Source organism: Lepidothrix coronata, unplaced genomic scaffold (genome assembly GCF_001604755.1).
Source record: "Lepidothrix coronata isolate B3197 unplaced genomic scaffold, Lepidothrix_coronata-1.0 Scaffold13, whole genome shotgun sequence".
Lineage (NCBI taxonomy): Eukaryota > Metazoa > Chordata > Aves > Passeriformes > Pipridae > Lepidothrix > Lepidothrix coronata.
This window is the reverse complement of record NW_016690193.1, coordinates 6,302,833-6,315,021: the sequence shown is the minus strand read 5'-3', so window position 1 is coordinate 6,315,021 and position 12,189 is coordinate 6,302,833. Positions and strand designations below refer to the sequence as shown.

The 12,189-nt window shown below is 39.6% G+C and overlaps 1 protein-coding gene across 4 annotated transcripts in view; it reads right to left on the bottom strand.

Annotated features, from left to right (window-relative positions):
• Window positions 1-8,244: 8,244 nt before the first annotated feature.
• FNIP2 (folliculin interacting protein 2) overlaps window positions 8,245-12,189 on the bottom strand; it is a 49,894-nt gene continuing 45,949 nt past the window's right edge. For all 4 annotated transcript variants that reach the window (XM_017805953.1, XM_017805955.1, XM_017805952.1 and 1 more), the window contains one exon: window positions 8,245-12,062. In XM_017805953.1, the coding sequence (XP_017661442.1) occupies window positions 11,984-12,062 (79 nt within the window). In that variant the 3' untranslated portion in view covers window positions 8,245-11,983. The remainder of the gene's footprint in view (window positions 12,063-12,189) is intronic.

Sequence of the window (12,189 nt, the reverse complement as noted above, 5' to 3'; positions counted from 1 at the left end):
GAGCCTGAGAGTTCAAGTCTTGCTTGTGACCTTGAGTGAGAAACGCATAGAGAATTAGTCTGAAAGCTCTACTTAAGTGTACTCTATATTGACAAGGTAGAAGTCAGCTGCTCAGCAAAACAAGATTTCTGCCAGGTTCTTTAGGCCATTTCTGAAGATGGCACAGTATCAGACCTATGTTAACAAAATGCTTTTAATGCAAAGTTTTAATGTTTCAAAGTTCAGCTGTGTAGCTGGTCACATCTACAGGTAATTTTAAATTGAATTTTTACTGCAACAGAAAGCATTGGGTGCCAGCAGGACTGAAAGACAGAAGGCAGCTCTATTCTTCTGCTGGTTATAAGGCAAGTTTTTAATAGCTTCCAGTCCACTTGGGCAAAGTACTCTAGCTGCAAAGTAAATCATGAAAGATTTGCTACACTTAATGTATAACTAAAATGATACACTGCAAAAGGTGTAAACAGTACTATAGCAGTCACAAGTCCTGAACTGGAGGAACGTGTGACCAAAACAACTAAGGACGAGAAACGCTGAAGCACAAGTTTAAAAAACAAATGAGAGGCTGATATTGTTAATATAATTTTTTTCTAAATCAACAAGATGACCAAGTCCCAATTCTAGTGGGACTCCGATGTGTCAAACGCAGCACAGCTCAAGCGGTTACTACTACTTTGGCATTCCCTACCGATTTTTTTTTAATAGGATGGCTGCTGTGAAGTGTCAGTCTCATGTGAGCAAAACAAGCTTTGAAAGAGGAAGACAACATTTTCTTATTCTCTTATGCACAAGATGGGAGTTTAAAAAGACGTGGACTCTTGTCTTCTACCCAATCATGATCCTTAGGGTCTGATTTAAGATATCTGAACTCCTGGGTGTACTCTTAGCTATTAAGGCATGATTTGACCTTGATTTCCAAGCAGCCATTGCTCAAAGCCTTTGCATTCTTCTTTGAATTGTTTCACTTCTTTATGGATTTTTCCAGCTGACCCTTTTGATCCTATTTGAAGAAGCTGTGTGGGGGCTGCTCATTGCATGAAGGAATATTAGGCCTGAAGAACAACAGCTGTAGCTCCAGCAGAAGTTAGAAAAACTTTTATATGGCATTCTTTTCCTTTTAATTCCTATGGAACTGCCTTCTGAGTGCAAAATATGCTTAGCAGTTCATCTTAATTCTCTGATGACTTTGCCTTTCCCTAGCCAGCAGGACAACGATTTTGCAGCTGCTGCTACTGCACCTAATTTATCAGCAGCTTCCTTCGCCGGTGCTTGGAGCACTGACAATTGTGCTCATAATTCACACAGAACAGGGACTCCACTCCTGAAGGAAACAAGAGATACACAATGCCCTTCTGCAGTGTTCACAGCTGTGGGAGATACTCGGCTGGAGTGGTTCCTTCTCCCACTGATGCCCACTGCCAGCCCCACGTCCCTGACTGCTTTGTAACAGTCAGGGAGCAGAGGCAAAAAACTGGAAACAGAATGAATACATTCTGCAATTTCCCAGGAGTTACACCTCCTCTTAGAGTGGTGTTAAAGTCAGAAATAATGACAGCTGGCTTCACAGGGGGCTTCACTGGTGAGGAAGGGAGCAATTGGGATTTATTTCAATAGGTTACCTTAGACAGTCTCCAGTAGCATAACAATCAGGTCCAATAGAACATACCATGAACAGTAATAGGGTTTGCAAAGCTGAGCTATTTGATGCCAATCTAGAGCTAGGCAAGCAATCTGAAACCAGCTTTTACACTAACTGCAGCTGGGGAAAAGGAGAATTGGATTGGCACCGGTCCCACAAAACACGCATTTCGGTATTATTATAGCCAGCTGTAGCTCTGTTACTTCATCAGTCCTTCAGAGTGCAGTTTTCATGTTATAGCTAAGCTGAAGTAATGGGTAGGTGATGCTGGAAGGGGGAGTCATGCTTCTCCCTCTCATCCTTAACACCTGGCTATGGATTCTCGAGGCATCACAGTAGCAGCTCTCATCTGACCCCTACTGCAAGCTGGTAGGTAAGGGTATATTTCCACAAGTAAACACAAGGGATTAGCAGCAGACAGCCTTAACTTATGTGAAACTCAGTGCTCAAAATTCCCATTTGATCATTGCTTTAGGCAGACTACGCTGAAAGGGGCAGACCTGTTGTCCTCTTCCCTGCTACAGCCATTTCCCTTGCACTTGCTCAGAGACTCAACCTCATCCTCATCATGAGCATAAAGATCAAAATACTGTGTTTATTCGTTGGATGGGGTTCGGAGCAACCTGATCTAGTTGAAGATCTCTCTGTTCATTGCAGGGGAGGGGTGAACTAGAAGACCTGAACTAGAAGACTTTGGTCCCTTCCAACCCAAACAATTCAAGGATTCTATAATATTATGCCTTCTTATAGTAGGCGCCCAGTCTTCTCTTTCTCCTGCTGTCAAACCTCACATTTCTTCCCCTTGACACACTAGCAAAACTCAGGCTCCAATTTGGTTTGGCATTTGCTGTCCTTCAGAAACTGGTGATGCCTCTCAGGCACTCACTTTTACAACGAGAGACACTCCTTAATCTCAAGCAGAAATAAATCATTTAATGGCCTTTGTTTTGAGAAACAGTTTGCAAGTTTGTCTAATCATGCAGAAGGCACCTTATCCCCAAGGGGTTCACCATCTCCAGCTACCTAGCAGCTGGCCAAAATCAGCCGGCTCCCCAACAGCAACAGCCAGGATTGCCATGGCCATTTATCGCCTTAGAGAATGACAGTCACATCTTGTCTGGTCACGGTTGCTTTTCATCTTCGGATTCCCACCACATGGATTAAAACAAGCAGCATCAAGGCTGAGTCAGGAACTCACAACAGACACCGGTACAGAGTCAAATGGCATTTATGACCCAAAATTTTACTTTTTTGCTCATTCTTCTATTTCCTCCTGCCCCTATCCATTCACATAGTTTAAAGTCATAACACTCATTACAGTATTTCAGCCCATATGCATACTTCCAAGCAAAACTGCATTATATCACTATTTTCTATATTAAAATGGCCAGATATAAACATGCTGCATTACAACAGCACAACATTCATTACAGATACCTGCACACCGAGTACAAACTAGCACATAAGCTGTTTCTGTGAAGGAGTAAGTTAACATCTTGTACATTCCACATGCTTGTCTGTAACACCTTCCCACTGCCTCAAACAAGAAACTCCCTCAGAGACTCTGATCTTTCACTTCTGCCTATATTTTTCTGAAAACTAGCACTTCTTTTGGGTGGTTACTGACTCCTGCTATTTCTTCCAAAGTGTTGCTCAGCTGCTTGTCATGAGTTACTTTTTCCCACATAATTCATGCATCTCAAGCAAAAAATAAAGATGCATAACAGCAAAGAAGCAGGTGTTCAGAAAACCAAAATACATTTATTTGGCAGAATCCATGCGGCAGATACTTTCAGCTAAAATAGCCGTATAGGTACAATTTTAATTGTACGCAGTATATAAGAATGAGCACACATTTTCTCTTCTTTTCTTTCACAAAAGAGATATGTCTGAATGTCAGACATTATGTCTCTGACTCTTTAAAGCCATTGCCAGGAAGGGAGAAGGGAGGTGGACACATGCCCCCATCTGAGCTTGGCCAGTAGGATTGTTCCACGATGATAGCATTATTTTAGGACTCAGGTACTAACCTTTGACACAGCATCCCTGCATACCTTTGGCCAATCACCTCATCCTTCTGTAATGAATGGTGATAATTACCAGAATGCTGAGAAAACAAACAGGAGCTGATTTTATGATGAGCCACAGACACAGGGTGAAATTTCCTGACCTGCCACCAGCCAAATCTTAGTCAAGAATTAGGAATGGTTAATCAGTGTGGTTTACTCAGCATGGTACTGAGATTAAGATGTGTTACAGAGTGACTAGAAACAGGTTTAGTCAATCCAGAGATGATCTCAGTATCGCTGCATAATGCTGTGCTACACTGACAAGCTGTGCTATCAGGATCCTCGATGCTACATCATCACAGAGCGGTAAAACTGCATTTACCTTGAGTAAGTCCACCACACTGTAAAGTTCAATCATATTTCAACCTCAACTACAATGCAACCCAGCTCAACATCACAGCTATAAGAAGGGTAGCAACGTGCACTTTGGCAGCTGACCATCATCAAACTATTGGAAGTGTTACATGGCAAAGGGCGGTCTGATGGTGCAGAGGCTTCACCCCAGACCACTAACAAGTTCATCTTTGTGCTTTTTAGCACAGTCCCCAATTGTTAAGGAAAGACCGACACTTAGCAACATTCAACAACTAGCAGCAAGACGACCTGCAGGTGCAGATCGCTGCTTGGGTTCACTGAGACAGCAATTTCCAGGGACCCCTGCTGGAAGCACTTTGCCTCCTGGAATGGGACAGTTCAGCTCTTAGCTCTCCAACCGGAGAAAGATCTGAAATCTTCTCAGCACTAATCACCAAGTCCATGCCAGATTTTTTCAGGGCTGCAGAGCAGTTGCTGGCCACAAAAATAGACATGTAGAAAAAGCTTTGTATATTTACAAGAAAAGAAAGAATTTTAATTTGAAGTGAAGCAAGGGAGGGTGGAGAAGAGTCAGCTTCCCTGTAAAGTTTAGTATGATCCCAGAGATGAACTAGTTAGATTAGGTCCTTTGCAGCAACATAGTCTAAATATCACAAGGCTCAGGACGGGAAGCCTTGTGAAGACAAGAACAGCATTCTCTAATTACCAGCTTGCCTGCATATCAAGAGCATCGGCACTCGCACTTGGGAAGCCACCAGAGCTCATTTAATTCAAGCATATAATAACACACAGCTACTTCTCCAACCACTCCCATCAGCCAACGAATTACCTGTGAGACTCGGAATTTATTTAGCAACATGACAAATGGGCTTTGCATCTTTTGCTTTTGGTGTTTACCCACTACTGAGCAACAGGACAGGCTACTGCATTCTTGTGGGAAGAAAATGGCACATGGAAAACCAGAGGCAGCTGTCTCCCTTTGGGGTGAGGCCATGGCTAGGTTTAACACAAATGGTTTAAATACCAGAGGCCTGACAAACTCACCTGGAACACTGGTGGCTGTTATGTCCCCAGCTGTGCTGAAATGGCACAGGTCAGTCTGTCACTGGCTTTGGCAATAGCAGCAGGTCAGCATCCAGAGGACCCTGCTCAACAAGCCTTTGGATTCAGTCACCCTTTCCATGTTAGGAATATCAAACCCTGACAGGAGACTGCCAGAACTGTAATTGTGGTAAACAGCAGGGAAAGGAAAAAGGTTAACTTTCCCTCAGTGCTAACTCCATTTTTGTTTTATTCCCCCACCAGGCAGGGCACTCCCAATATTCCTGGCCAACAAGGCCACAATGCAGGACTAGGCTGGCCTGGGGTTCAGGGAATGGAGAAGGCTCTCTTAACCCATGCAGCAATGGGTTGATGCAATGATGTGGGCATCCCAGGAACCTCTACTTCCCAAATCAAAAGTTAAGGTGTACTTTCTTTGTTAGAAACAAGCCTTTTAAGAATTAAAGCACTTGCACTATGACAGCAGTGACCTTGTACGAGTCAGTCCCTTAAAAGGGCAGGAGGAGCTAATGGGATGGTTTGGAAATGTGATTTTTAATTTCACATTGCTTATGAGGCAGCTGTGTTTGAAGGTCAAACACATGTTGTAAGGAATCACAACTAGTTCAACAAAATAAGTTCAATTTAAAACCCCTATATTTTTCATAGCTAAAGTGAACAACTTTAGGAGATTTGTCCATCTTGAGGCTAACAGGGCCTGTGCAGATCTTAAAAAGAAAAAAAAAAATGATGCAATACTGTAGAAAATAAAAAATGAAACATTTATAGGACACACAGAAAAGAGGAGAAAACTACACAGGCTCATTTTACCTAGGGACAAAGAGATAAAGTAGCAAAATAAAGTTACAATAGTTACATTAGGGACATATTTGAAACAATTGTGTTTTATGCAGGGTTGGAATTCAACTCAACAGAAGGCAAAACATCTTTGTGAGCCAAAATACCCAAGCCCTTGACCCTATGCTACTCTTATCAGAATATAAAATCCCTACATGGGAAGATCTCAAGCAGACCTAAGTATCACTTCATATTTCCACATTCACGAATGTTTCTCTGCCCCTAGGATTGGGAGCTTTACTCCTTGGTGAGAAATTCATTTCTCAGGGCAGTCTGCTCTCTCTCAAACACCATTTTGTCAGATCACAGTGGAATCTCTCTTGTAGCTTCAAATGGAAAAAATTCAGTTTATGAGATTACATTTATTTTTGAGTGCTTGACTGTCACTATAAGCCCTTCAGTCATGTGTTGACCTTCAGGATTTCGAGACAAAGTTCTACTCTACTTGTACTGCCTAAACTGTTTTAGCTTTGGAATTGTGCCAGACAGACAACTAACTGCAACTATTATAGGAGTAATTTTCCAGCATGCAGATTACTAGCATGTATCCACTTAAGATAATTTTATATGGGATGAGAAGCCTTATAGGTCACAACCTCATGTTTTGTCACTTGGCCCAATGTCCTTTATATCCAAAATCCTGTTTCATATGCTTAGTCCTGATCTCTTCAAACATATAAGTACAGAAGGCCAAAGAATATGGTGCATGGATGATCAGCAGAAAGCTTTGCTATATAACCTTTTCATTTACAGAAAAAAGGAGAAAGACTGGCAGAACTTTGGTACAAGACTTAGTTACTTTGTGATATAGTTCATGTTTACTGCTGTAGCCTTGAAATCCTTTTCACATATGAGGAGAATCCCTTCATACGCAGGAAAACAGTACAATCAATTGCTCACTATCAATATTTGTATTATTTCAAGTCACATCTTTTGAACAAATCATGGAATCTGACTGCAGAGTTTGAGAATTTTTCAAATCTAGGTATTATTTTCTCCTTTGCAGCTGTCTGTCCTAAAAGCTCTGTGGCAGCCCTCTCAGCCACATAAGTATTTATTAATGCAGGTCTCCATCCTTTCCCAGTGCTTGGCCATTTTATACCTGTCAGCCTCCATACCTGCCTCTTCCTAACCTGCCACCATCCCAAACATACAGATTCTGAGACACTGGCTAAGTGCTCTTAAGAAAGAAATTCAACCAGTTGATATGATCAACAGCTTAACTACATTTTTTAAGTAGTGGAATCAGAGCAGAGGAGTTTCACAGTCTCACAAAGCCTGGGTGGAAAACCCATTGCTGCCCCACATAAACCACCAAGACAGTCCAATGGTTCACAAGTATCAAAGACATCAGGAGCTGGAGCAATCTCAGTCTTTCTCTGTTCCTAGCTGAGGGGTCCCATTTCTTCCCTTGCCCCTTTGAGACAAATTCAATTTGTTAACCCAGCAGCAGCTTTTTTTTTTTTTTTCTGTTGCAAACATGTTTCAGCTGGCTACAAGGGACTCATTGCACAACAGAGCAAGGCAAAGATTAAAACTTGCAGATGCAGCTAGTATGACAGGAGAAAAGACTGGACAGGGTAACTGGGTTTTCTCCTCACCATCAAGCCCCTCGATGCCAAAGTTCCTGGGCTTTTCGCCTTACTTCCAAATCTTGTTAGCCTGACCAACAAGCAAACCTCAAACATTTCAGTCTACAGGTAAGAAGTGCTTACACCCTACAAATCAGACTGTAATTCAGACCCGTTCAAAGATGTTCAGCATAATTACAGTTGATCAGCTCACCTCTGTTTTTATTTCTAAATAAGGATTTTCCAATAAGCTGACAATACTAAATAGAAAGTCAGGTCTTGGAGACTTTGAGAGAAATTGATGACCTCTTTATTTTAAACTAAACTTCATAATCTAGCAGACATGAGGTGTCACTCATTCCCATTTGGTTGAGTAATTTTAAAAACTGGATATATTATCTAATAATGACACATTTTTCAGGTAGCTCAAATGCATATGAAAAGAGCTAAATGCCAGCCACACAAGAGTGTGGAAATTCCACAGGACCTATTACAACAGTCATTGTCTTCATTTTCCATTATTTTTTGCTGTTATTTTTCACACTATAAGAGCTCTTGTGGAGTAAAGTTTCCAAAGATGCTAAAAGTGTTAAATCAGGTTCCAAATTTTGTGGAGTCTTCCTGTCAGACATTTCTTGCAAGTTGCATACTCCGCTACTGGGTTATTGAATGCTCATGTGCTTTTAGATCTCAGCTACAACAATAACAGCCATTTCAGAAGTTTTAAAAAGGAAGATACCAAATATCACTTAAGTTGATTTCAGAAAGTTTATTGCACCAAATGCCGCAAAGAAATAGACCAAAATGATAGCATACATGAACAACTATAAGAAAAAAAACCCATGTAGTTTGACATTGGTATTCAGTCATTCCTAAAAAAGCCTATGTTCTCCAAACATGCAATAGCAACACACATTTTTTTCTACTATGAAAAACCTGCTGTGTATGTCAAATTAGCTCATTCGACCTCCAAAAAAAAAAAAAAAGGAAAATGTTTATACTATATTCAGTAGTTCAGACTTGATTTTTATTTGGATCCTTTTAATTGAAGTTAGACTTGGGGGTAAGTGATCGTTTTGCGGAAAACTTATATACAAGAATTTGGTGCATCTGAAAAGAGTTTTTGACTTGAAGAGTAAAGATGCATATAGTAGTAGGGAGTGGGGAAGATCAATCTAGAATTCTGGAGGATGCTATTAGAAAAGTGAATTACAGAATCAGTGTCTATTAGTTTTTTGGGGGCAGAAGAAAATATTATACGTTAGTTCAGAGAGTACCTACTGAAATTAAAATGTTTAATTCTTGGTATCGTTTGGGGTTAAAGAATTCATTTAGATTAAATACTACAATTTAGCAGTTCACTTCTCCCCTCTGCTTAGTCTTGCCTGAAAAAAAAGCATACATTCTTTAAATTTCACTGTGTAAACTGCAATTATGTGGGATTTTGGAAAGACTGTGCACTCCCACTTAACCAAGAAAGTATGTATTTAAGTTTACAAAAAACCTACATAATACTGATAAAAACAACTTTGGAATAGTTGAAAATTAAGCTACATTATCAATTTTCAACACATCTGTACATTCATATCACTTTTCATCCTATTAAAATAAAACCAGAAACATGCCCTAAAAATGTCTAAAAACCACATCTGTAAATACTTACTGCCTGTCATGCCACACCAATTTACATAAACATCAAGATGCTACCAAAAACAAGTTAAAAGACTTTGAGTCAAAAAAAAAAGCCCTAGAAAGTGGAATCCTGTCAACTGAGGTAGTACGTTTGGTGGAGGGGGAAATATATAATTAGCTTTCATTAGTGTAAAGCCTTTTAAAAGTAATAAAGAGCTTTTGTTTTGAATTTTCTTTCCCCCAAAACTAAAACTGTAAGAATAAGATAGTTCATGTAATTTCTGAAGAGCAGCAAAATGTTAGAGAAAGCAGCAAGAACTATAAAGTTTTAGCCTGGGCTGAAGAAAATCCAAGTGTTTTTGACCATCGGCTCACATGCCACCATAAGGTTAACTGATGTCTTGCCAAAGGGCAGATTTTTTAATTTTTTTTTTTTAAATAGTTGATGTAGTAACATCAGGTATTACTGACTATGGTATTAATATTGAAATCACTGAATGCTGACCTCTGACTTCTTTAGTACACTCTGTGATAACAAAAGCACATCTTTATGTTCGCAGCTATTTCTTTGAAGACTTGTCAGTGTCTGGTCAGATAAAAACCCAACTTATACTTTAAAGAACTGGAATTGACTTTTAATGATCTCGGCTACTATTTAAGAGTGATATGAAATAGAGAAAATACATGAGGATTCCTATATACACTCAGGGAAGCAGTTTCATAGTCTTACACATGCACACGTTCTCCATCAAAAGGGTAGTTTAGGAATATGTGACTTGCTCTATGGTTGTTACTTTGTCTTAACCTTGTGAACTAGAAAGCAGTATCTGCTAAAAGTTATATGCAGAGGTAAGTTTACTTTCCAGCAGATATCCAGAGACAAGAAAAGTTTCCTTAACTACAAGCAGGAGAAAACCTGAACCACAGAAATATTTTAGCCTTTTTAGGCAAAATACTAGGGAGAAGTATGAAAATGCAATAAAAGTAACATTTGGAATGTCAGGTCAGAAAACCAGCATAGAAGGAACAGCTTTAGAAGTGTTACCAGAATATTAAGTATCCCTCCACATGGAAACAACCTCTTTTCACAGTAGGTCAGTCTACCTATTTCCCTCAAAAAGCAACACAAGGTTAATCAAGACCCCCATCACATTTAAACAATTCACAATATGCACATTTCATTATTTCAAATCATTGAAAGTTTACTGTAGAAAAGTCCAAACATCAAGGTAGTAGGAAATAAAAACACTTGCAGTAAAAGTGTGTCCCTTCAGTGTTAAAAATCTGTAATCATCAACAAGGAGAACTCACAACTGGTGACCAAGAGTTTCTTATAAGAATTCACTATTTTCAAGCAATTGTGTTGCCAGCAATCTGCTTGCAAGATGACAATTTCAGACACTGCATTCGCAGTGGCTCAAAACAGAACTGTCCAACATTGAGTTTTTTGTTTAAGAATGTTTTGATCCTTTGTTCTCTCCTCAGTCTGGTCCGTAGTTTCATATCCAGCTTAACAGTGCTTGATGCAAAAAAAGTATTTTTTTACATTCATTTTAATCAACCACATGAAAACAGTGAAATACAAAATTTTATTTTGCTTTCTAGAAACACCAGAGGCCAGTATCAACTAGTGGAGAAGTAGTTTCTGGTGTCAGAGTACTTAACCTATTAAGGAAAGGCACCTGGATGATAGTTCAAGATTTCTGCAGAATCAAAAAGAGTAATTGCAAACATTCATAGTAATATCAAATATTGGGGTTTGCCCCCTACATTTCATTTTACTTCAAACAGTGTTCCTCTTTTATTCCTACTGAGTGTGACAACTTGTAGCTGGAAAAAAGTAATACTTTTGACTAAAGGTTTGGTGGGGGTTTTTTGTTGTCTTTTATTTCCCCAATAGGATTGTCTTCAGTTTGTGCCAATGGCTTGGTGTATGTGTGCACAGACACGTGCTGACAGCACTGGCATCATTCAGAAGGTTTTCAGATTCATACTCCTTGGAGATGGTAATACTTGATGACACCAAGACACAGGTTTAGTTCCCAGGACTACAGTCATACAGCAACTCAAGAGTTATTAAAGTTGCATCAGCAACAAATGTAAACTTGTAGCAGAAGTTCCATAAGGCTTTCCCACAAAATCCCTCTCTCGGAAGTTCATTCCATTCCATTTCTAGCCATGGGCCCATTTGAATGCCTCCACATTAAAACAGAAGCAGCCACAGCTTTCAACCTCTTGTCCTTAAAGGGAAAAGTAATATCAACCTCACGCACACCTCCATTTCCACATAACATTGGCTGCTGAATCCAGGTTCCTTGTTCCGAGCCCATCACTTCTACTATACAAAATCATGTGTATGCTCCGCAAGAAAATCATGTCCCACCTAATACACTTGTGTATAGGAATGCTATATACAGAGTTTACAGCTCCTCCTCCTCCCCAGCAAAGAAACATACACCACACCACACTCACAAGCATAGTATTACAAAATCCATTTTAACCCACTTGTTCTTTTGACTGGTACTTCATGGTTTTGAGCAGCGTTTTGGATGGCAGCTCCTGGTCTGCCACATAGCGTTAACTTTTGTCCTCTGAATAAAAATAAAATACAAGGATGCAGTCTCTTTCTTAAGTCAGAAGTGAGATTGTAAGAAAAACCTGAATGCCTTTGACATTATGTAAACTGAAGTCCTCCGATAAAACATCCGGTTGCGATCAGAATCGGAAGGTGGTAGAATGTACAGTCATCACCGCCTTTCCTCAGTGCTCCCCTTTACCAGTGTTTGGCACCTCTGTTCTTCATTCAACATTCCCATTTTCTTAACTTTACTTTAAGGGAATGACTATCCTGAGAGTTTAATTTATAAGAGTATTTGAGCAACATATGGGGAATGAGTACTTGCTATAGCAGCCAACAGAGGCAAGTCATTGGATTCAATCCTAGAAATTAAAAAAAAAAAAAAAAAAAAAAAAAAAAAAAAAAAAAAAAGAGACAGACTTTAAAATATACAGTCACCTTCACAAGAAAAAACAAAAGAAGANAGACAGACTTTAAAATATACAGTCA